Source organism: Neodiprion virginianus, chromosome 5 (genome assembly GCF_021901495.1).
Source record: "Neodiprion virginianus isolate iyNeoVirg1 chromosome 5, iyNeoVirg1.1, whole genome shotgun sequence".
NCBI classification, from domain to species: domain Eukaryota; kingdom Metazoa; phylum Arthropoda; class Insecta; order Hymenoptera; family Diprionidae; genus Neodiprion; species Neodiprion virginianus.
In genome coordinates this window covers 33,580,148-33,606,261 of record NC_060881.1, presented here as the reverse complement: position 1 = coordinate 33,606,261, position 26,114 = coordinate 33,580,148, and the positions used below count along the sequence as shown (strand labels likewise).

General features: G+C 39.3%; 1 protein-coding gene across 1 annotated transcript; it reads right to left on the bottom strand.

Annotated features, from left to right (window-relative positions):
* Nucleotides 1–45: 45 nt before the first annotated feature.
* LOC124306375 (bone morphogenetic protein 4) lies at nt 46–24,846 on the bottom strand. Its single transcript, XM_046767004.1, has 3 exons — nt 23,402–24,846; nt 15,568–15,685; nt 46–4,334 (listed from the first exon to the last, which is right to left on the bottom strand). The coding sequence occupies exons 1-3, from the start codon at nt 23,963–23,965 to the stop codon at nt 3,514–3,516; spliced, it is 1,503 nt and encodes a 500-aa protein (XP_046622960.1). The 5' UTR covers nt 23,966–24,846; the 3' UTR covers nt 46–3,513.
* Between the last annotated feature and the right edge of the window lie 1,268 nt (nt 24,847–26,114).

Here is a 26,114-nt window from a genome sequence, read left to right as displayed (position 1 = left end):
TGTTTAGCTGAAATCAAATAATCGTTTATTCAATCACTTGCCATGTTACGAGTATATTTATAACAATATAGAAACAGGTCCGTACATAGCGTTTACATATATCAAATCTGGTATTATCGAATACAGTAATAATTTCGTATGCGAAATGCAGGATGTGCGTTCTACGTCTACGATTATTATGTATACCTTACAAATTCATATATATATATTATTATACATATTATGCCTACAGGTACCTGCATGTATATCTACATCATATATATATATATATATATATATATATGTGTGTGTGTGTGTGTGCGCGTTTTGCGTGTGCGTGTCAGTGTATAAATGCAATAAATAAATCGGTGGCGATGATGAACGTATTGTACATAGATGAAAGGTAAAGAAAAATAATAAATAAATAGTATGCACATGATAGTTTTTCTCTATATGTTTGGTAGGTATGTACATGCATTCGATATACACACGTATGAACCTTACACATTGCACGATAAAATTGCAGACTTCTCTGTACGATAAAACTTCAGGCACGCTGCACTCTTCTAGTTTTACTTCTAACATTAACAAGACAATTTTTATTTTTATTTTCTTATTTATTTATATATATTTTTTTTTTGTTTTTATTCCGATTTTCTCTTCTCGTTTTCTTGATAAGTAGCGAGTGTCCGTATATCGATATATATTATACACGAGCTGTCTTGCTTATAGCTCAACAATTATGCAAATGCAGCGCACCGTCTCGAACTATAAGTATTGGTCAAACTCCGACACCTTAACGGTTTGAAAACACGAAACGTGGTTGTCAACGCGCCCGAAATTAGCCTCTCAAGTGTGTCTCGGCATTTAAGGAGCTATGTTACGGGCGTACATGTATTTATATGCACGTATACCCGTGATATTTTACACAATTTTAGCTTAATTCTCTCATTAAAAACGTGCGAGAATCACGGTACAAAATAACCATCGCGAGCTGTCGTACCGAACAAGTTTACGATGAAAATGTCCTTCGTTATATGTATGCTGCATACACACGTAGAGAACTTTCGATTCTTGTACATCGTTTCCCCTGATTTTTATAGGTTTTTATACATGTATGCGTGGATTTTATACCGATGTATTCACAGACGACGCGCAAACGGTTATGGAAATACCTTGGGAGCGAGAAAGAGATGCGAGTGGCAAGAGGTTAGAAAGATATATTCTTAGATAATTTTTGTTCCTTTGATTCGTAATATTATATCATGATATCTATTGCCATTGTGAAAAAAACATGATACGTGCGTCGTGCAACGAAGGCTTATTTTTTATGAAGCGCATTTCTCAATGTCTATACAAATACGGCTATAAATTTGATATGATTTGATTATAAAATGATTTATAGTCCCATATTCAGAATAATTTTATCATCATTCAGATCGGTTAGAAATTACGATCCATACCGGAAAAAATGAGGCGCGAAACGAATTTCGAGAAAAAGTGCAAAAGACAACAACTGTGAAAACAAAATGACTTGATAAAAATGAAGTAAATATTGTAACGAATTAAGTATTTCTACAAATTCTTTTGAAAGAAATCTGTTTCGTTACTCAGCAACCAGAGATTCTTCTCTTTAATTTGCGCCACCGTGATATACGCATGTATATGTATATTATATGTATAAGTTACATGTGAACACATTACGGAACATTTCCCTATATCATATAACAGCGATGTAGTAAAATATAATTGAAAAATTATTTTTATTCTTAATCGATAATGTTTTAAATTTCTGTACTATCACGATTATTAATTTTACCGTGTAGCACAAAGGGTTGTTGAAAAATTGAAAACGGTATTGAAAATAAAGAGAGAAATTAATTCGAACAGAAGACAGAACTGTGTAATAATCGTGTTTTGTTGGTGAGAAAAATACTATTTTGAATTGAAACGACTATATGATCCGTTCGACAATCGCGTTTGTCCAGTTTTACTTAAAGAGATTCGAAAATATAATCGAGAATAATATATTATATATTATACCTATACTAATAATAATATTAATACTATTATTATTATTTATATACTACTACCATTATACTATTGTTTATATTACTATTACGTATATTATATTTTCATTAAGTTTATTTTATTATGAAAATTCGTTACTATGAAGTTCTTTTCAATGACAATTGCGGTAGGCGTAATATGTAAACTGTACAATATATATTATATAGGAACTAAGAGGTGCAGCTTGTTGAAATGATTAATCGATAACGCAGTGCCGTGTATGTAATATTATGTTTCAAACTAGATAAATAGTCAAAGTCCGAGACACGAAGTGTTTATTATTATTATTTCTTTTCCCCACATTTAAAGTAAATAGACCTGTACATGTGGTACGTAAGTTTGTATTATGTTTTTCTGCAATGAATTTCGTCAATTAGGAAAATTGAGCACGGAATTAAATGTTTATAATAAATATGCGTACATGCGTATGAGATCGTGTGTAATATATTGATATGCTCAGGGCATCTTTTACAGAGGAATTTATAAATTTTCGGATTTTTCGATGCTATTTACAAAGTTGCTTTCATCTGACATAATATATTGATGTATGGCTCGTGAAAATTAGGTATTGATATTTAAATTCAATTCTTTTTCTTTTTTTACCCTCATCTTTCTACATATTTAACCGGATTGTGATTTCGTGGCTATTGATCAAAGGCACACGCGGTTATTTATATTTCATTTCATTGCTATAAAATCATCATGAGTGTAATTGCGATAGTTTACTATACATATTTCATTCTCATAATAACATCGATAGAGATATAAGTTATACTGACCGTTTAGATTTAGGGCGAAGGAACGTTCGCCGTTATATACGTGTGTATATATACCCATACATACCAAACAATCCAGCTTATACAGGATATAACCCTGTGTGAAGGAGACATTAGATAGTAAAATTTCTACATTATCCATACATACATTATGCGCATCCGATGTAGAAAATACCGAATATACTTATAATTATAATCATATACATATACATATTTTACAATATGTGTGATTATTTTTTTTTCTATCACAGTCAAAGCAGCAACACCCTGCAATTAGATAATATAATTACCAAGGGTCGACCGATATTTTTAAATCTTTGGTTAGTCGATAATTAATTAGAGAATAGAAGTAAAATAAAAAAGAAGTAAAGATACAAATAAATCAGTGTAATAATAATAATAATAATAATAATAATAATAAAATAAATAGAGAAATATTTGATAAAAGGTATAAACACCAAGGAATTAGGTATACAATATAATTCGCCTCCCACTGCTCAGCATCGTAGATAATAATGATAATAGAAATAATAATAATAATAATAATAATAATAATCAGAATGATAATAATTATGACAATAACAATAATAATAATGATAATATCGTGTCTTGCAGTTTCAACGCATGTCAAAAGGTTTTCGATAAAGTGTATGCCCCTCTCGCATTCTATCCGCGAAACTTGCAGGCACTAAGAACACGCGCACTCTAAGACCTTCATGTTTTTCCAGTTCGTGATCTTGAGCTTTGTCGGATCGTTTTCGTTGTAGTAAAGTATCTCCAACTCTGTAAGTTTGCTCGGCGCGCAGCAGGGTCTTGGCGCCTTTTTCCTGTCCTCCTTCCATATCAGACTCTGAATGAGGGCGTGATGGTGGGCGGGATTGTAGCGCGGCGGACATCGGCCCTTGCAGTAGCCGGCGTCGAAGGTCTTCGGCTGAATTATGAACTCGAAGCCCCTTATGTCCTTGAAGGTGACGATCATCTCGTGCCGGCAGCACTTCTTGTTCTGTCCCTTGCACTCGGTCCTACGGCCTCTGTGAAGAGACATCAGCTGGTCGGGCGTCGCTCGGCGGAATCGGCTGCCGGACGCGACGCTCCGATCCGATATCGTGAAGACGTTCAGCGCCGCCGGGGCGACGCTCTTCCAGTTGTAAGTCTCGGAGCCTCGCCGCCTAACCTCGACCTCGAAGCCCAGGTTCTCCTCGCCATCGTGGACCCAGGAAACCACCGCCTCCGTTGAGTCGAAATCCACCCATCTCGGCGCCGAAGAACCCACCCGCGTTTTTTGGACAGCTATCGGCTTCCTCGACGACCGCGTCGTCTGGTATATCGACACCTCCACCTCCTCTTCGACGTCCTCGGAACCTCCGATCAGTATGCGCAACGTCGCATGATCAACCGCGTGGTTTTTATGCACGGGTATTTCTACGGGGAAGTAGATCGAATTTACGCCCTCTATGTTATTCATTAGACCGTCGTAACTCCTCCGAGATCCGTTTTCGAAAACGTGATCTGTAACAGACAAAAATCGAAAACATTCTGTAGTGTTAAAACATAAAAAAACAGTCACGATGGCGAAAACGTTTTGTGACCTCAAATTTTTAACCGTTATTATATATCTAATCTACTATAGCTGCCCGTTGCGGCTCGCCCGCATCCAAATTCAATATTATAATATGAAAATTTTATTCAGATATAAAAAAAAAATCTTGCTCACAGTTGGAAATATTTGAACGAAGACGGTGAACGTCTGACCTAACCTAAAACTGAACCTTACCTTACCCAACCTAACCTCTAACTATAAGAGTTTAGTCAGCGTTAGCTTAACTGTGTAGATCCCGTTCTGCTGAGCTTACAAATATCGTTACTTTTTCGAAACTATCCATGTGGTTATAACGAAATATAGTTTAAAACCTGGTCAGACGTTGTAGCTACTTACAGAAAAAAAAAATCCAAATCGGTTCAGTCGTTCTGAAAACTATATGAAATACGCTCAATTGTTGAAGCGATTCGCGAGCCACCTATTGTAAAGTGGTTGTACTAATTTATAAGCCTTCGCAATGGTAAAGGAACGCGTACGGGAAAAACAAAGAAACATCAATTTTTTACGGGACACACAGAAAGAGTTAATTTCTATAAATCTCAGAAACCCTCGCGAACGTTCAGACTACTTGCCAAAGTTTCATCGCAATCGGATAAATGGTATAGGAACGCATGCGGAGCAAACAGACATTCATTTTTATATACAGGTATATAGATGTCAGAAAGAAGTTAGCACATGATTACTTCTTTTTTGAAATTTGCCGATAAAAGCCACCGTTCATCCAAATTGCACATTGTATTTAGAGTTACATATTGTTATATCATGAGCTTATGGTGAACAGGGAAGGCTGAATGCGCATGCGTCAACCACTGCTACCAACCTAACGTTCGCGAAGATAGATCGGGGTGCCCATAACTCGTCAACGGCATGACAGGTGTCACGCTAGCTGGGTTAGAAATCATTTTGTCGGCAGCAGTTCGTAGCGCGCGTTGAGCTGCGTTAACTCTTGTAAAATCTGGGCATGTATTCGACGTATGCGTACTTGACCTTCCCTGTTTACTATGAATTCACGGTATACCTGTACGTACGTAGAAATGAGCGGATGGCATTTGGACGTAAAATCTGCGCCTGAGTCTGCAGATGCGGTGTTGTTATACAGGTTGGTATTTATCGAAAGATCAAATCAGGCGGCTGTGCGGGTCGTTGGTAAGAATCATCAGCGACAGACGGTTCGAACGATCGGTGCTCATTTGCATTCCGGACGAGGCTAACCTCACAATCAAATTGGAAATGGAAAATTAATCTTGTAAGACGGTACCGACCACTCCGAGTACATATACATAGGTATAATCGGAGGCTCGAAGGCTCTCGAGTATCGAACGACGAAATTGTTAGAAGAAGGGCAACGAAGCAATCAGAAAAAAGAGAGACTAGTATACTCGATACTATACTCGGATAACAATCGTACAACATAAAGCGGTCAAACGACTTCATCGGGTACAAAGATCACGAAAACTGAAACCAACAGACCAATTATAATTCGGGCGAACTGTTTGGTGTTTATATACGCATCTCGATGACCCGACCCGCCATTTTGCGGAGACATGCATCCGCGTGGAGATGCCAGTAACCTAACCTAACCTAACCTAACCTAACATAACTAGAAATAACAAGTCGACGCAATTACCGCGCATAAAATTTCTGATAGTATCGCAGTTTAACTATGTGTGATAAATAAAATAGCGTCCTTAGTCGCGGCGCAACGTTGGAATATCAAAACCATCGTTATTCGCTGGAGATTACTATAAAATGGGACGGAGACGGGGATCAGAAGAAACTTGGTTAGGTAACCCTGCAGAATTACCGAAGAACGCGTTTCAAACAGGAGATTCGTCAAGAGAAGTGCGAAATTGTATCAGCGAAATCGTGAATCGACCCATCGGTATTTGATATTGAAAATAGATTCGACCGACTTCCGTTGCGCACCCCGATTTATTATAAACCCGAAGACCGTCCTTCTCCTCACATTATAAACTGGCGGGCTACCCAATTTATAATAGAATTTTAGTTTTCAAATTCCGGCGGTATTTATTGTATAACACAGAATGAAATTTCACGCCTCTGGCCGTTCGGTGCCCGTCTATACTTTTATGTATACATACAACACGAAGGTATACCTATATGGAAGTGAAATAAATTCTTCTTAGATAGGAGAATCGAGTTGATACTTTTGATTCCCGTCTACGCATAGAATTCGATGGACAATTAGATAGGCGGCGTATACAATGTACATATACATGCCTGAGCATATACCTGTATGTAGAAAACAGAGCGCAATAAAACACGGTGCAGTATCTATGGTATTAGATGTGTTATACACATGGGAATGAGAGAGTAGATCGCACCAGATCGTGACCACGGAATAACTTAAGATTCGAGAGAATTAAGAGATCAGAGAGCAGACGGAGACACTGACGTATGGGTATTGCAGCTGAAATTCCACCGTTTTTGTTTCACGATTCCCTCTACATTATACATAGGTATACATATACATATAGTCCTGTTTTGGTATCCCCCCAGTTTGTTTATTTGTTTACGTTGTTTTTGGTAGTTTTTTTCTTATTTTTATTATACACATATATAAATAAATGCCGCACATAGACTGCTCGGGCACGTAACGCGGGTGAGTTTTGTTTAACTTATTCAGAGAAACTGGTCACTCGGCATTCCACCGCAACTCGGATTTCTATTTCATAACATCAACTCCTTAACCTGCGGTCTAAGGTACGCACGTTATGCCTTTAGGTATACCCGCAGCCGTTAACCAAGGCTGACTCTGAGCTTGACGGCTCGTGGTAGGTATTTAACTGCTGCAGGGGTGCGGATGGCGATGTGAAAATAGAATAAAAATTGCCGGAGCGAGCGCGACTTTCCTCAAACGACGAAACCAGACGTCGCGAGCTCGACTCTCGACCGATCTGACGCAGCAATTAGTCTAAAGTGTCTCATTCTCTGTTGACAGAGTAGCACCAGAGTCCCTGATCCACTCGGTGATATTTTTTTTACCTTCTTTTCTCACCTCTTCTGCTTCCCATCCTTTGGTTTTATTTAGTTCTCATAACTTGGCTTGTTTCGTACGGTGTAAAGAACAGTCCAAAGATGAATTTCCAAGAAATTCCTTCACAACCTTTTTACCCGACAATGAGGTGCATCGAATTTTCCCGAATAATATTGCACGAGGATCGTAACAAAAATCCGCAATGATGCGGAATTGTGAAGAGAAGATACGCGGTGTATCCGTAAAAGAGGAGTAAAAAGGGGGAACTCGAAGGTGATCTACGACTTGTAGGTACATGATAGTTCGTTTCCATTCCGAATGCCGACGAGCTTTAAAACCATACGATTTGAATCTCAATTGATATCGTCGTAGCGGGATGTTGATTAGTATGGTAATTGAAATTATCACATGTTTCAATAATACCGTCTTATCAATTATTACCGGCCATCAAAACCCGTCGACTGGTGAAATATAGGTCAAAGTTATTCTAGAACTTAACGGACGGACCTACGAGAGCGAAGCTCTTCTATCTAGATCTCTCTCTTTCTCTCTTTCAAGATTCGATCGTTAGACAGCTTACACGTTGCACTTCACTCGCTGTATGGGGTTAACGTATGGATATCGCATTACCAGAGAACGAGATAAATCGAATCTCGCATTCTGTACGACTGGGTCCGTATTCTCAAAGCTTAACGGCATCAGAGAACTGAATATCAATATTTTTTCGTTAGTTTGATTAGAAGATCCTAGCACTTTGAGTTTTTATCAAATTTGCTATACTTGCAGGCTTCGATAATTTTCCCAAATAAGATTACAAGAAGCATAAGATACTAATATTGTAAACTAGAGCTTAGATATCGATTTTTCATTTCAAATCGTTTAGAAGTGGTAAAAAATTTGGTATTTTTGGTCGATTTTATTTTGTGGTCATTTATTTTACCTCGCAGAAGAATATGCTCTGAAGTTCCACTGAGACTCTTTTTACTTATCAGATTCGTATCATCACATATTTCATTTTTCGAGACTGCTGATTTTCGTAAGCTTTAAAAAAAATCTGTTGGACTGAATTCGCAAATAAAACAAACGATCGTAGGATGAAATCTTCTAGACTCTTCACTATTTCAAAGTGATTTGAAATGAAAAATAAATACACAAGCTCTTGTTTATAATTTTAATATATTCTACGCTTCCATTTTTGGGAAAATCATTGTAGCTTAGGATTGGATTAATTGATAAATAAATACGCAACGTGTGACCATCTCGTAATGAAATAAATAAAAAGTAATGATTTTCAACTTGCCAAGTTCTTTTTAACTTGTATACGCGACACAGGCGTAATAACATATAACACCAATTATACTGTCACAATTTATAAAAAGTTTATTGCATATTATTATACACGGATCTCACGGTGTTATGCGGAAAATTTCCGCTGCAATAAAATAAATTACATACACTACATGTATAATTGAAACATCCTTTTGGGAATTCCTGTGTGTATATATACAGTATATTATTATATGTATTAAAACAGCGAGAATCGAAGATGCAATTATCGCGACGATATCGCGTGTCGGAGGCCAGTTCGGGATGGGCAAATATTCTATATGTATACCGTGATGAAATATTTATCGATGATGAAAAACAGGTTTTCTGCCACAAGAATTTATCATCCGCTTTCTCGCATGTTATATATCTACGGGGAATCCTTACTCCGGGTGTTAATAACTCAGATCGGGATTCGTGCCCTGCAATATCCACCGATTAACACGCTGCTGATTATATACCTCTGCACGTAATGCCTTTGCAACACTTCACCGCCCCAAAAAATTATCTGCAAGATATTATTTCACTTAATCCAAGAAAAAAAAAAACAATCAACAGGATTTTCTAATGGGTCAATTTCATTTTCTCCCTATATTTTTGCGATAAAGCTGCATCCGTCGATACAGCTCATCTTCAGGTATGATGATCCAGGAATCTACAGCTCTTCTGTGCCGCGCCTACGACTCCCTGAACTTTTACTGTCTTCCGTTCTTTTTTTCTCACGGTTCTCGCGCGCTGCCGCAGCCACGATCGTCGTTTCACCTACCCATTTTTTTAAAATTATTTCTCTTACAATAATCTCGAAAGACTGGTGTAGTTCCCCATTTGATTTACGACACGGGCAAAATACTATTGCAAGCGATAAAAAGCTTGTAGGTATATAATATCGGTATATACGAACATGATATACAGAGTGAATTCCTAACGACTGTACGGTCCGTCGTCTGCTAAAATTTAATGCGCACGCGCTAGAATCCGAGAGTCGTAACAACGAAAACATTCCAAGGTGACCAACCGTCCTGAATGTGATCCAAAAAATGTTCACCGTTGTCACTGGCAGTTGGGTTCAACACCGACAACTGTCAAAATTTTTGAGGTTACATACATCGCGGTGAACTGTCGCCTAAATTTATAACGGTTGGTCGCTCTGGCAAACGATCGCTCTTGGATTGTAGCGCATGCGCATTAAATTTTAGCAGACGACGGACCGTCGAGAAAAATTTTCATCTTTTTCTTTCGCCCGTATATAATCAATTATTCCTTATAAGTCGGTATTATTTTTGTGGTGATCATATTACAAAGACTCCGGAGCTGGACCAAAAATCTTTATTACTATACACTGTGTTAAGAACCTGTATGCGGTGTTTATCCATGGAGTGTATGAGGTATTTTAACGACTCGATACTGCGGTTAATGTATTTGTAAGTTATTCGTTATCCGCTATTTTAATTAACTGATCGGCGGGGGTGCGGGAGGTTGAAGAAGTCGGTGTGATACATACAGGCATTTATGTACATGAACGTGTACTGCATACATATCCATTATAAAATGGCGCCGGCGTAAATACGTGAATTAAAAACAAAAGAGAAGAAGAAACCATTTTCACGTGTGTTGATCACAACGCGGTTGGGAAGAAGAATTTGTGTACCTGAAAATGAAGCTGAAGTTAGTAACGTTATTGTAATGATTCGTGTTTCGTAAAATTCGTTATTTCGTAATCTTAGGAATCTCTGAAATCCAGCAAATTATAATAAGACTAATGTAATTCGCGTTTTCAAAACATAGCAACTTCGAAGTCACTACATAATTGCAAAATAGTGATTTTTTTTCCCCCAACGTTTCGTTACGCTAACGTTACTAACTTCAGCCTCATGCCTGAATCCGATTCTACATCAGTGCTGATGCAGCTGCCGGTGATCCTGTATACCTACGTATAACTGCCCACCCGATTGTCACATTTTTCGAATATTCAAATCATCTAACGTACAACTAACTAGGCGGAGAAACAATTTCAGGCACGGGAACAATATTTGCGTTGGCGTTAAGACGGTATAATTCAAGGCTGAAAATAAACCATGGGAAATACATCACTCTTGCCTTTATACATTCTCTACCTGTTAAGTGGAACGTGCGGCGTTGTTACTGCTATATTCAAGAATCTTTTTCCCGATTTTACAACTTTCATTACACCGATCGAAGAGAAATTCCCTGCAGCTGCAATATATATTCGTCGATGCAAAGTGTGAGCTTTCCACAAATTATAATGTGTCTGGACGAAAACGTGATAGAAAAAAGGTTTGAAAAGTGCAACCGGAGCTAATCAAGTTAAATCTAATTCAAAAAGAAATATTGTTCATCAGAAGCATACAAATATTACGACATATGCGATGAAAATATTAAAAAATACTTTATTTTCTCTGACTTTATTCATATAATTAGGTATTTTGAGTTCAAATTTAGTGTTTCAAAATTTTGTCCGATACCACGAGGACTTTCTTAATCACACTTAGTAATTAGTAGGGCCCGGATAAATATGTATTCAAAATCATAAAATATGTACATATAATATAGACTTGAAAAACTACAATATGGAAAATAGAACTTGCATTTTCTGGCTCCAAACACCATATTTTCCGTAGAAAACCTAATGAGAAATGAAAATGATTTAAATAAAAAATATTCATTCACATATTAATCCGGGCTCTAATAATTATACTAGATGCAGATTCTCATTTTACGCGAATTTCGAAATCAATCGAAAGTTTTCTGAAAAAATTACATGGCTTCTCGTAAAAACTCTTCGATCTGTCACGCGACATGAAATTGTAAATCAGCAATTATATCGGTAACCGATTTTTTCACGCCTTAAATGCATATCCCAAGCGAGTTTCGATCACTCGTCGATTCGTTCCCGACTCAGCAGTGTCTCGCGGTATCGCATCGGTCCGTATCACCAATCACGGCGTAATTATGCCCCTCGGCTATTCGGAAGGACAGATACAACAGATTTTCTCCTTTCTATCGCAGACCGCGGCAGCTCCCTCTGGCGATGAGCGCGCATGCGCGCGAGTCGTTTCACCGAGTACAGAGTACGAATCGCCGTCCTTAACGCATAGCGTGCATAGGCACACAACCAACGGACGCGGTTCGGAGAAGAATCAAGCCCTACGGCAGGGCAACAGCGCCGGCGTCTTATATTGGGCTAAAAACAAAAGAATAAGCCGAGTCTATAAAGTCTTACGAAACGAAACCCCGCCGACTATAACCGTCGGACCGTTCTCGCCGTAACAGGTTCGCGTCTTCTTCTCGCTTTTTGCCTCCCCCCCACTTGCCGCACTTTTCATCATTATTTTTTAATCCCTGCAGCAGCTGTCGAAACCCCCTCATGATATACAACGCCGATGGTGTCGTTCTATAATAACGACTATCGATCCTTCAATGCGCGCAACATGACGTGAAACATACACACGCGTCAAAAATGTTAGAAGTCATAATTCGAAGCATAGTTAAAAAGTGAAGGTAAGTTTTTTTTTTTTTTTTAATGCATACTACCAAGTTCTACGGTTGTTCATGGTTCGTAGCAACGAATCAAGTAAAGAATTGGTGAACATTTTTCAGAAGGTTCAAGTTAGTGAGGTTATAACGTAACGAAACATTATGGAAAAAACTGTTATTGGATAATTTTAGAACGACTTTCAAGGAGTTGACTTATCAAAATGTAAACATGTTTTCTTTGTTATCGTTCACTCTCTGTATTTCAGAAAATCGTAAAGGTCCAAGTAACGTTATGTACTAACTTCAACCGCATAATTTTGCTTCAGGCTAATTTCAAACGAGTTTTATTACCGATGTAACTTGTTGTTAGAAATATGTAAAATGAATTCTTTGTGTTAAATTGTCATTGGTATACTCGGAAATGCATATAAAAGTAAAATATTTTAATCACGCTGTAATTTTCAGGTGTCTCTGCAATACTGAAAATCACTTTCAACGCGGCCCTGACTATACACAGGTTTGCTTTTTCCCGTGGACATATGTTGAGGATATCCTGGATCAACAAAATAAACTGCCGCTCTAGTGACGGGCGTTGGGGAGCGGAAGGTATCGAAACCGAAACCGCCTTTCTTTTTCACTCTTCAAAAAAGAGGATAAAGAAACATACTGCGAGAATACGTACGTGATGATTACTTTTTAACATCTCACGCCGCTCCTTCCATAATCTAATAAGGGAAACCATTTAGTAGCCGAACAGCTGTATATTTATCCAGCTACGTGTAGTTGGATGTGGTGAACGTTCCATATATGTTTCTTTTCTCTCTCTTTCTCTCGCTTTTTCAGTACCTTGTAACCTCCTACCGACTGATGGAGTGTGAATGCGTGTATAATGGGGATTAGAGAAGAAGCTGAAGGTAGCGGTGCGAGGCCGAGTGTTAAGACACGTGAGAAAAACTTCACTTTTAATTACCAATGAAAATATTATCAATTTCAGTCCCAAAGGTCAGAGGGCTTCCTGCTCTCTCTGTATATTATTGCTTGTCAGTTCCCCGTATCCTGCGTCCCGAGTCCCGACGCCATAAGTTTCACCTTACAGCATCTGCGTGGCTGCACCCATCAGCCAACGATTCATTAGAAAAATCCCAGCCGTTTATCTCCGCCTTTCGGTGATTATTTCCCGACGATAATCCTTTCCATTAACGCCAAAAACAAAAAACGCAGGAAAGTGCAAAAAAGAAAAAAAAAAAAAAACAACAAATGGAGGTGGAGTGATAAGAAGGGTGAAATTATTTCCGGTCCTCATAATATGATTGATCGTATTTTTTACGATATTTTATCAATAGATTAACATCATGTTGGAACTGTAAAATTGAATAGTTAGTTGTCCGCGCTTCATTAGCCCTTATTGACTACCGCGATAGATAGAATCGTCCAGTTGAGAATTAAAGGCGGAAAGCTTGGAAGCCTTTTCTCTTCTCGAAACCGCGCGTGGGTAAAATTTACGTGCTGGTTAAAAACGTGGATTCCTGATGAAACGCGAAGCTGCTGCATTCTGAACGAGCAGCTAGCCTCGAGTCCAGAACCTGCAGCGCATACTTTGTGTCATGCAATCTTGATACGGAATCCTGACAACCTGCTTCGCCTGCAACTATAATACTGCGTAACCCTAGCCCGCCATTTGTTGCGAGTAAGGAATGCGGCGCGAAAAAATAATCAGCGCCAACGAAAGCCAAGAAACGTTCGCTGCCTCTTCCTACGCGCATAATACTAAAATAAAGTACGGTAGCTCGCAGGAATGAGTAAACGATTATCAATCCTGGACGAATCGAAGATGAATGGGTGTACCGAAGTCTGAATCAGAAATTGGGAAAAGAGAAAAGCAAACCGTATCAAAAAATCTCCAGCGATGTTATTAGCTGCGACGATAGCACAGATCAGCAACCAAAAACTGCATAGGATTTTTTTGCACTGTCTCGTAAAGATTTTCACTCGCTGAAGCCGGGAAAAATATTCCAACATTTCCATCACGTCAGGTTTTTTTAGTGAATTCGTATTTGTGATGTCATTTAGAGTGAAACTATCGTTTAATTAGAAACCTGGTATCCTATTCTTGATTTTGAAAATCCTATGCAAAAGTAATTTCTTACTTTCGTTTAATATGTATTAGAGTGAAACTCAAGAATAAATACAAACAGGGAAACAGAAAATGGAAAACGAAAGCGTCTTCGGAGGGGTATCAAAGAGAAAAAAAAACGTTTCATAGGCGAAAAGAATGAACACAGAATGTTAAATACATTTCATAAGGAAATTTTTTGTTTCATTTTATAAGAAATATTGTTTAGTTAATTGTAAAAATCGTGGTTTTTTCACTATTTTTATGCTTTTTTATACAAACACTTTGTATTTTGCAAGAATACTGTACGTGATCGAGGAAAACGGAAGTAATTTTTGGATTCAGCACACTCGAAAACATAACACTTAACAAAGACATCCCATGCACCTGATATTTTTTTTTTTCGCAGTCCTGTGTAGTGGACGCGAATGAAACTAGGTTATTCTGATGTTTTCTTTTTTTTTTTTTTAATGACCCCATTCTAATGTTTTCCCGCTCATTTTCCTCACCGATCAGATCCTTACAAAAAAATTCCATGCGATCTTCGGTAAGCTAAGAGTAACGAAATAAGTCGAAAAACATTAGAATCAGATCAAGTATAATTAATCTTACCTTAATTCTAAGTGTGAAACATTCTCTCAAATTGTTGATATCTTAGCTCGTGTTATTTCAATTTGATCAGATTAATATCTATCCAATATAAGTAGAGATATTTTTGACGGAGATCTTTCAGACGGTTTTTTTTTTTAGCTTCTCCCAACTTTCGATTCCCACGTCCGGCCGTTTATCCTCAAAAGCCGAAGATATTCAACCGTCATTGCATTATCTGCAGCACGGCATGATCTTGCGGAGTTTTTGAATGTGTAAAACTCATTCGAAATCTCGCTCTCTCGTGATGGCTTCGTGGCGATAACCTCGCGCTGGCTTCGCCGATAAAGCGAGCTCAACGGGACGGGAAGTCGTCACTAAAATACGATACTAAATACAGAAAACTGCGGAATAATTGAATGGGCTTATCTGAGGCCAACCAACGTTCACTCGTGAATCGTTGTGATGCTTCTTTTCTCTTCTTCGACGGGTTAAGAGGCTCGAATTATGCGGTTCGACCCTGCCGTTAAAACCGACCGACCCACCGACTCGTTTAATTGCAAATTAAAGAACCGCGACTCAATTATCCCTCGGACTTTAACTATGGACAAAAAGTAGTTACCTGCAGGGTAAAAGACGTGCAGTCTTCTTCTCGTTCTCTGATCTTCTGACCCGGACGACTCCACTCTACTCAGGTACTCTCTGTGCGCATTTTCGTACTCTGACTGGCTCACATTCGCCTGTCAACAAACAAGGGTGAAATATCGAATTAGTATTACGTCTCTGTTGCAATTGCGGGGTAGTTCAGACGAGCATATTGTTCAATGTTCGCCCGTATTTCCTGAATTCCGTTTTTTTCTATTCTTACAATTTTAGTACCCTTTTTAATCCCGACTCAACCATAAAGTTAACTTTTTTTTACCTCAAAAGCGGGACGAAAATCGCATATTTTTCCCTGAAACGTATTTGCGGGAAATATGAGATCATATGAGATCATATAAGATCATATTTCGCGCAAATCCAAATCCAGAAAATGCGAGCGCATTGAAGAAAACAAAAGAAGCGAGTGCAAATTTAAAAGTCCCTATTTTCAAGTAAATATTGCGGCCATAGCTGAGTCGGAAATAAAGTCCTATATACAACACAGGAATAAAGGTCGACTTTATTCCCTTGTTACATAATGAACTATTATTATTTGAATTTGTGTCACATTCAGATAATACCTGTAATAATCATTCGGGAGATAATGCTGCGGGGGGGAGGGGATGTGGGTAGGAGTTGGAAACGCGGAGATGAGAGTATAAACGTTTCTTCCGATAGAGTATAGAAATAAGTTACAGGTCAGTTGTTGACTTGTAAGATCGTGTAACTTATTATACAACTGCAGTATAGAACACAGTAAAAAAGACCGGAGTGTACAATTTATAAATCTGTGATTAAACTCTTGATCTGAACTTTGGCCTCTTAATTGATTCTTGGAAAGCCGAAGCGTCGGATGATATATAATTACTTGACAGCCATACTTAAGTATATTGTATGTATATAATATACATGTATGTAAGTATTACTAAATTATCTCCCCCTCTCCTCTCACTGTCCTGCATTACTTCCCCTCGTTATACGAATACGTTATACGAACTGTCAATTCGAAAAATTCCAAAAATCACATGGTGATTTAAATATTTTTCAATTTGACAGCCTCGGGCGGCCCCGGAGTAATTATTTTAATCAGATATCCCCGCATCGTGTGAAAGGCGTCAAACACTCTTTCCATTTGAAAATGTAAAGATTATCCGCAATAAAATTTATTACGAAGATTGAGCCTTTGAATAATTCCAGTTAACTTACCAATCGTTACATACCTAACACCTGTAGCCGTCATTATAGCGGGTCATTCGAATGGTTGAAATCATTCGATACAGCGTACACCTATTGCGGAACGTTGATCGACGTATCACCAGCGGTTGTCATAAATCTTGATAAATCCGTCAATTATTGATCACCGCGAGAAGTTAAGTATTCAAATTTTTAGACAAGTGACGAAAAACGCGACGATGTTGCACGTCGAAGGACCGCGTGATTTTTCTATGTGTGTATAATATATTTTTCCAAGCCCGCGATATAAATATCTCGAAAAGTATCTCACGGACGACAGTTATCGCCGCCTCTTATGTGTACTCATTTTCCCCAAACTAATATACTGCATTTCCGGTGAAATTCTCTAGATAAAGGGTACACATAATTATGGTCTCCAGATGGACTCGAAGTGTCGGCGAAGTCGCAGTAACTTATACCCCAATTCCTTCTCTTTTTTTCATCTATATTTCGTTATCGTTAAGCCGCCCGCCTTCCGAAAACATATACGAAACTTATGTCTTCACACTTTTTTCTTTTGTCCACATCCCTCTCTATACTTTACGAGGTAAAGGGCAAAAAGATGAGAAGGGAAAACAAAAAGAAAGTCAACTATTCTTAGATAACCGCTACGCGTACACTCACTCGAAGGTCCGGAACACAATTGCCATATCATTACACCTATACGTACGTAAGGCAAAATGCTAAGTAGGCTGTATATATGTATAATGTACGTATACTGATTAGGAAAGAATTATTAGCATTATTTGTGGAATAATGAATTGCTGATCACGAATAACCAAGTTGAGTAAAGTGATGTATTAGCTTTTGGAAAAAGGTATATCAGCTTCTAGTGTAGACCCGAGGGAATGATTTGCCGAATGTCTGATTGGTTCCTGGAAAAACATCGATCCGTCTTACATGACAAGTCGGACGGAAAACCGAGCGGCCACGATACGTGAAAGGCGTCAAACCAATCAGAAAGCAAGAGTGACGCTTATTTTTTGACATTCGACACTGACTCGACGAATTGTCGCGACTGTGTCGAGAAACTGAACACCCGAATGCGCATGCGCGAAATCACGTGACTCCGTTGGTAAATTCGACTGATTCGTGCCGAGTTTTTCATCTGTTTCACAGGTTAACCAATTCAGTTGCGGCCGGATGCTAGCTATCGAAATTCGCAGGTATTTCGAGGTTGTATTGCATTCACAATTCGAGATAGTCGAAACGTGATGGGCCCGGATTTGAGTTAACCTAACCTCTAAACCCTCGCGCGTATTGACAGCTCGCGCATGCGCCAAACCAGTCGGAGTTGGCCAGCCTGTCTAAGTGGATGAAAAACTTGGCGCATGCGCACTTGGGTGTCGAATCTCCCGATACTGCGGTTACGGTATATAGACGTAAATGTAAACCGAGAATGCGACGCACTTGGAACTTGATATCCATGCAAGCATGGATTATGCGATGAGAGAAAAGGTAAAAATTTACTCCGAGAAATCCGCTTCGAGGGATTGAGGGAGGTTAGGAGTATGAATTGAGCGTGTCGACTCGAGTTTTGCACTGCGTGTCCCTTTAGGCGGAGACCTTTATTGTCGTAGCGTGGCTTAATTCGGCCAATTTCGCGAGTACCTACCATATCCGTTGCGTTTATGAGTCTATTCCCCTTGGCGGGAAGCTGGTAAGACTCCACCGACGACGTGGAGAGTTTAATTTCACGTATGCGAAATGAAAATTATGGAAAATAAGATAAAACGGGCGTGAAGAAGGAAAAATAAAGAAGTCAGACAAAAAATGCCGCGTCCCACGCGCCTGCGGTAAAATTGCAACGCGACGACGCGAGTATAACACGATTCGAACGTCCGTCCGTGAAATTCAAACTCGACATGCCGACCGCCGTTAAAGGCGAAAAAGGCGGCGCATCCCGCCGAGCGTAGAAAACACAAGACAATAATTACAATTCATCGATAATTGGAATAAAATTGGAAAAATGAGGGCTGTCGAATGTGTGATTTGTGTTCCCAAGCGATTTTGTGAAATTCAAGTTGGTGAGATTGATGCAACACTGCGTTCTTCATAGCAAAAAAACCATCATCTTGCAGCTTAAAAGGATGTCTTCCGAAATCGAGTGGTCCGTATAATAAAAAAAGATACATTAATATTTTAGAAACCCGACTAAATCATTCAAAAACAATTCTAAAACATCGATTTTCATCTCGCGACTGCGAGTTTCGAGCATTCTGCCGTTCCCTGCAGCTCAAACTTCGAATCGCATAGGTGTAACACAGTACGTAATTACGTAGGTATATAATGAATGCGTTCCGCAGAGAGGAGAGCTCGATACAAATACAATGCCGCTTACGGTGAACGGAGAGATAAGCTAAACACTGATTCTATAAATAGCTGAGGTACACGCGGCGAATCTATACGGATATATACGTGTATGTATGTATGTATACCTATACGTGAGTATGTGTAATATAAATGGTTATTTGTACGTACGTATGCATTAACGCCATACCGCATACCTAACCGCGGAACGAAGAAAACGACGAAGGCGTAGGCGTATATTTATAAGGATTAAAATCTCATCTCAATTTTAGGCAGCTTGATCGTACATGTTGACCTATGTATGTATGTATACATACAACCTGCAGATCGTAAACCATATACGAGGTCTACTCGCCCTACTGTTATGTATTAACTATTATATACGCGCGCGCTCTCAGAAACATGTTGGTACACATTCCTTCCGAGTTCATTTTTTTTTGTTTTCTTACACCTTTCCTTTTTTATTATCTCACACCATTTTTACTCACCGCGGGTGCAGCAACACATTTTTTCCGACTTACATATGTGCGGTGAAACTCTTGCCGTCAGTCAATTTATCGAACAGTCGAAACATGTGTAACAATTTTTATTGGAAAATGTCCTCATGACGTCAGAACCTGGTTGTCGGCGCCATTTTATCGTCGCATAACCTAAGTTTTTTATTCTAATGAAGATAAATCGTAATTCTTAGGATTTCAAATTACTCATGTCACATAAATTAATGAAACGTAATCAATAATATACCTGTTCAACTATCCACACACGAAAAACACGGCCAACGGTCAGCTGTCAGTCCGGTTGCATTAGTTTGATTTTTTTCCACTAGATGACACATTGCAAAGTGACAATCCGAACAGAGGCGAAATATAAACCAGCTAAGTCTTGTATAATTCGGGTAAAAACCAAAACGAAAATAAATTTATATTCTAAGTAATTGAACCTCTATAAGATTATTGCGTGATCATTGAAAACATCGACCAGAAGAAATTACCAAAGATCAATTGCCAAGTTGCGATTTCGTGGTTGGATAAAAATAACCACCACAAATACATCGTTTCCTTATTTCGATACCGGATAAACCGCGAGGGTAAAGTTTAGTCACGCGTAACTTTGCGGCAAAAATTGGAGATGCAAATTGCTCTGAATGAGGAAAGATTTTGTTTAATGAAAAATGATCGAGCGGTTATTCTCCGCGTTGTATTTAGTTTATTGAAATAAGTATATCAGTTTAGAGATCGCGACGAGTATAAGTGAATTAGCATTCCGAATTATACGATACATATCACCAAATATTTGAACACTCAAAATAAGGTTGTAGGATTAGCGGTGATAATTTTGGCTGTGCTAAAAATACTTACACGCATGTTTTCCCTATTATAAAGAAGGTCATAAAACGATTGGAAGAGCAATGTCGAGTTACGAGTGCGGCGATAAAAGTAGAAACGCGGAGGAAAATGTAACGATGGGGGTTCTACCTGTACCGCGATTCCAGATAAGAAAATTGTGTACAGACAGTGATAAGAAGAATCGAGAAGATCGAGATAGCGATTAATAATCGGGTGCATGTATCGTTAGAGATTCGAATTCAGCTAATGTTTCCGCAGAAAACGAGACGTTTCAATTTCACAACCAAGCCTTTAGTATATCTGGCTGTCAACTTGGAACTAACAACAAGTCTGTTCTCCGATTGTTTCGTTTTGTGCAGCGAAAGTGAATCGAGAATTGGAATAAAAAAGGGAGAGGGAGTGAGAAAAACAACCTCATTAATTATTGTTCATTTGTCAAAGTACCTGCGGCATCAGTGAACAAGTTGAGAAACACATCGATCGCCTTGGCTGTGCATCGGAGAAGGCTATAAAGAGGTCGCTGCGACGTTTGCTCGTTCAATCGCGAGAACGAAAGACGGATCTTGGGACTTACGTATGTATGTATGTATGTACAGGCTTTCATATGTGTTTTTCAATTCAAAGTTCTACGGACTAATGAGCTAAAAGTCCAATTGGATAGAAGTTAATACCGACTGCTGTTCAATATCACATTGCAGATATACACTGGATTACAATTTAATAACAATCTAGTCGATTATTTACGTCAAGCTAAGGCAGCCGCCTTTCGCGGGGACTCGATCAGTCATTGCAAAGTTGGGAAATCCCTCTTTCGTGTATCCGGACGCAAATTCCACGCTTGAATGCAGAAGCGTTACATTCCAATCCTGGACTCGAATAATAAGAATTTTAAATGACAAACACTTTACGTCTTTGGTTACGTCTGCAACGTCGAAATTTTCCCAAAATACATTTGTACTTTTCCTCGTTATGCAACAACGGTCTGCTGACGCGTTTCTCGATTGTTAACACATAAGAAATCAGGGAAAATTCTTTTCCATTTCACGACTGTTGTAAGCTCGTGGAATTAAAACCGCAGTCGGTTATACTGATTGGGTGATTCGATAACGTGGTATTTCTCTGTCAGGAAGTCGAGGTTGGAAAGGAAAAACAAGAACAATCGCCTCTCGGCGTTGCGGTCTGATCAAATCCCTCGATCGTGTCACGAGAGCGTGTAAATCATAATTAACAGTGAAACAAAGTGGGAATGAAGGTAAATAAAACCGCGTAAACCATAATTTAAGCGGTCAACTTTCGAAAGGACACGCATCCTCTTTACAACTTTCCGATTGTCGTTACGCAGAATCATTCCAAAGATCTTTCTACGTTCTGGTACTTCGAAAGATGATGACATCCAGAGGAAAGATTACATTTTTCCTCTACCAAATATTTCAGAAAGCCGCATATTGTGTTCGGGGCGATATATTAGTTAACGGGAAAACCGGGGAAACGAGATTTCTGCATCGCTGGATTCGACCTTGCTTACGAACATGTTATGACCTACTCATGCATGCGATGGAATTGCCGCAATGTTCAGTCAACAGACAGATCCGACGAGGATAAAGTTAGTAACGTTATCGTAACGAATTGATGAGAAAAAAAATTAATATTTTCTCATTTTAACAATGATTTTGAAGGAACCAGGATTGCAAAATATGAGTATGTTCCGTTTTGAAACGGTTTACTGAATTTCAAACAGTTCCAAAAATGCGAAACACCGGTTTTTCCTCAGCACGAATCGTTACGATAACGTTACCAACTTCAACGCGATCAGATTCGACGCGTTTGATTTATGGCCAATCTCACAGGTGCGGTTGACGATCTAATCAACTTGTTTCCTCGCCAACTGTCATTCTGGCGCAACATGGTAGCAATTCGCAGAGCCAATGTGCAGAGCAGCGATTAAACGTCCCACTCTCAGGAAAAGTGGAAAGAATGCGTTCAATACTTGGCTGACTTTTGTACCTCGGATTATTCCGAATGTAGTTATATGTAGGCCTGTAATTACCAGTCACGAGTTTCGCGGCCGGAGAAAGTGCAGCGGGTAAAATAAACACGGCACCACATGACGATACAAGTAATAACGTGTCTACATGACGTAGTGCGTCATTCGTCCTCTGTTCAAAATATCTAACCAGCTTTGATTGCCCCTCGGACATATCAACCGAGGCTAATGGATTCCTTCACTTTTCCATTCACCGGGGAATATTCGGCGATCAGTGATTGTGATTTTCGACCAGCAGTGTTATGCATTAGATACACTATACTGGCCTTCCAAAAAAAAAAAAATCTTTATACTCCAATATGAAAAATCTTAAGTTAACCATGAAAAAAGACGATCCTCAAACTTGCATTACTCTGTTTCACTATTAAGGGGTGCCGGTAATTTTTTTTTTCTTTTATATTTCTTATAGACTAATTAATAGGCTATTTTTTTTTTTTTTGGTTGGACCACATGCTGAATATTACGTCATGAGAAATTGAAAATGATTGAGTAAAATATATTTGCAACCGTACAGAGCAATGAAAATTTGAAGACCTCCTTTTTTCAAAGTTACCTTAAGGTTTTTCAACTCGTAGGATAAACATTTCTTTGAAAGGCCAGTCTAATTGTAAGGTACACCCACATAAATTTGTTACGCGGTAATCGGATCGTTCGTTCCATCGCAATTTCTTATCGATGACACGTCCATCCGGCGTTTCGTCATCTCTTACGGAAATGCTATTGCCAGACGCAGGCATGATCGATTATATATCTTCCCGATTACCGGGGCGCGAACGACTTTATCAAATCAGATCATATTTCGCCGCCGCGCCGATCAGATTATCGATCGTACATCGGCGCTTGAGTTGTTATTCTCGAATCGAATCGTCGCTGCCTCTTACCTTCGAAGGGTCGGGAATTCGCGTCAGTCCCAGATCCTCCATGATGCTTTTTCTTATTTTATCCAACTCCCGGGAGTCCAGGGGGTCCGGATCTGTCGTACGGGTAGTCGGATCGTCCTCTTCCAGGGGCTTCCGATAGTCGCTCGAGAAGAGCTCCTCATCGGCGTCGAATTGATCGTAATGCAGCATCGTCGGCTCGTTGTAGTAGCCGTTTAGTCCGTCCTCGCTGCTTATTTTTTTGCCACTGTTTTTGAGGGAGGGAGTTGGCGACGCGACGGTCGGACGCGTTAAGGATAATAACGTCATTGCGAATACTGCGACGGCGATGATCTGCAAACGCTTGCAGATTGATCCGTTTTTATTTAAAGATAAATTTGCGCAAGTGTATCGATTTTTACTGTTATTCTGCCTATTACTCATACATCTCCCTCCCTCGCTGCATATACGCGGATTTCTTATCAAATCCTCACTTATACTATCTTCCTTGGCAATGAATAACTTTGAAGTTTCACCTTGTCGATTATTATATTTAAATTCCAAAGATATTATTAAATACTTGCCCATAGCCCCAGGTGCATACAATTGTGGCCTGATTTACGGCCAGGTTTTTTCTAACGTCTGTAACGTGCAGGTAATAATGTTGTTAAAATTTTTTCAACACATCTACACACCTATGTATGCATGTATATACACAAGTATATATGTATATATATATATATGTATATATAAAATTTATGAATATATTTTTGGTTTTTGTTTTACTTTAAGCACGAAGCTTAATCTTATGCCTTGTTCACAACATTAATGTGATTATTATTTTTTATTTGAGGGGGGGGGGGGAGGGGGAGGACGGGAAAGGGTCAATTTATGGTGTATCGAAGAGTTGATTCAAAACACATGACGTCGTTTCACTTTACTTTTTTTTTTGGTTCTCACTGCAACGCACTTTTGTACAGGGTGTAAAAATAATATTTTCACACGATAAGTAAGCGTTTTCTGATATTAAGATAAAAAGAGATAAAAATTCACCAACGTTTACAGGGCGGTTCTAGGCGCTCTAGTTCGTTAATTGTCATTACCCGATTCATGATCGTCGTTTTGAACCGCCTCGCGGAAAAATTGAACGCAATGTATTACGTATTCCTTTTTTTTTTCAAGGTGTTATTCGAATTAGACACTTATTTTCGGGGAAAGAGAGGACGAGACGGAAAAAGGCGAACCGCCGATCAGCGGTAAAACCCTGCCGTTTATCCTTCACAATTTGAATAATAAAACTGCGGTTGCACTTTTGACCACGTTTTAAACGAGAGCGCGCGCCGGCGCCCTGCTCGCTCTCTCGCGCTTCCTCTCCGCGTATCCAGTCTCTCTCAACTATTATTCAAGGAATGTGCTATTTTACGTTTGTACCGTACGATGGTCGGTAGGTACGTCGACACAGCGGCCGCTTGCGACTGACTGCTCGACGCGTGTTTAAGCGAGCATGTATATATTCCCGGTTTCTCTCTCCTCTCACTCTCTGCCCGCCACCCTCTCGCTCTATCGGCATGTATAGGTGCGCAACCCACCCGCCGGTCATGCCTCCGGGACTCTGAGCGAACGCTCCTCGTGTGCACGCTGCTGCTGCTGCTGCTGCACCGTCAAGTTGCGTCGCTGCTGCGCCGCGCTGCGTTGCGTTGCGTTGCATTGGCGCTGCGCTGCGTTTGTATCGTGTATTGTCTTCCGTGGGACGAGACGCGACGCAACGCGATGCGGTGCGCTGTACGTATGATGTTTCAGCTTACCTGACAAGTGACACAACGCCGGCTTCTGTTACTTCTTGTTTTACGGTATAGAGTACCTGCACAGCCCTTTAGCCTGAGTTCACCGTATTTTGCAAACTCCCTGATTTACCTGTTCCCCGTCACAATACGTGCTTGTAACTTCTAATGAACATAGATCCGCGAACACGGTCGGACTCTCGCTTGTCAGTGTTTTTCGACATTTTACAATTCCCAAAGTATATATGAATGACATGTATTCTTTCAACCTCCGGTACATGGCCAAGGTACGGTGAAGAACGAGGAGCTTCGGCCGGCTTCGATCTTGTTCAGAACGATTTGGAAATCGTATTAAAGCATTACGATTTCTACAATTTCATTGAATTCCGTTTAAATCACTTCTGAATTCATGTGAAGTTACTTCAGACCATGAGGATTAGTAATGTAATAGACATTTGAGTGAAGCGATACGCAGTAATTTCAAATCATTTACTGCAATTTGGTATGATGTGGTCATTTGAGATCATGCGAAACTCGCCATGTCATTTCAAGGTAAGTCTAATAAGTTCATTTCAATTTCTCTATATAGAGAGTTTCAAAATAAAGCTGTAACTTACAGTCATCCCCAGTCAGTCTCATAAAACGTTACCACTGCTGAGTAATATTTGAAATGGTTTAATTTAAAATAGTCATTCAAAATGTAAATGGCATTCTGGCCTCTCAAATGATTGGGCTGAAATGAAAAGATGACCGGTGATACACTTCAGCGATGTTGGAAGTACCACGAATAGTGTCAACCGTTGTGCGGGGATACCAAGGAACCATTTAATTGTAAGTGGCGTGAAGCGAACTACTGCAGTCCGAGCCGATGGATGATCCAATTGAATGCTTCTCTGCAATCATTCAATGACATGTCCACGTGGGAGTAGTTGAATCGTCGAAATAAGGTAGAGACT

What these genes read in the sequence shown, in the direction of transcription:
- LOC124306375 (XM_046767004.1), bottom strand. Translation starts at nt 23,965, where the DNA reads ATGGGCAAGTATTTAATAATATCTTTGGAATTTAAATATAATAATCGA. An exon ending in GAATTCCCGACCCTTCGAAG is followed by an intron (nt 15,686 to 23,401) that starts GTAAGAGGCAGC and finishes GTTTGTTGACAG; the next exon opens with GCGAATGTGAGCCAGTCAGA. An exon ending in GCACGTCTTTTACCCTGCAG is followed by an intron (nt 4,335 to 15,567) that starts GTAACTACTTTT and finishes TGTCTGTTACAG; the next exon opens with ATCACGTTTTCGAAAACGGA.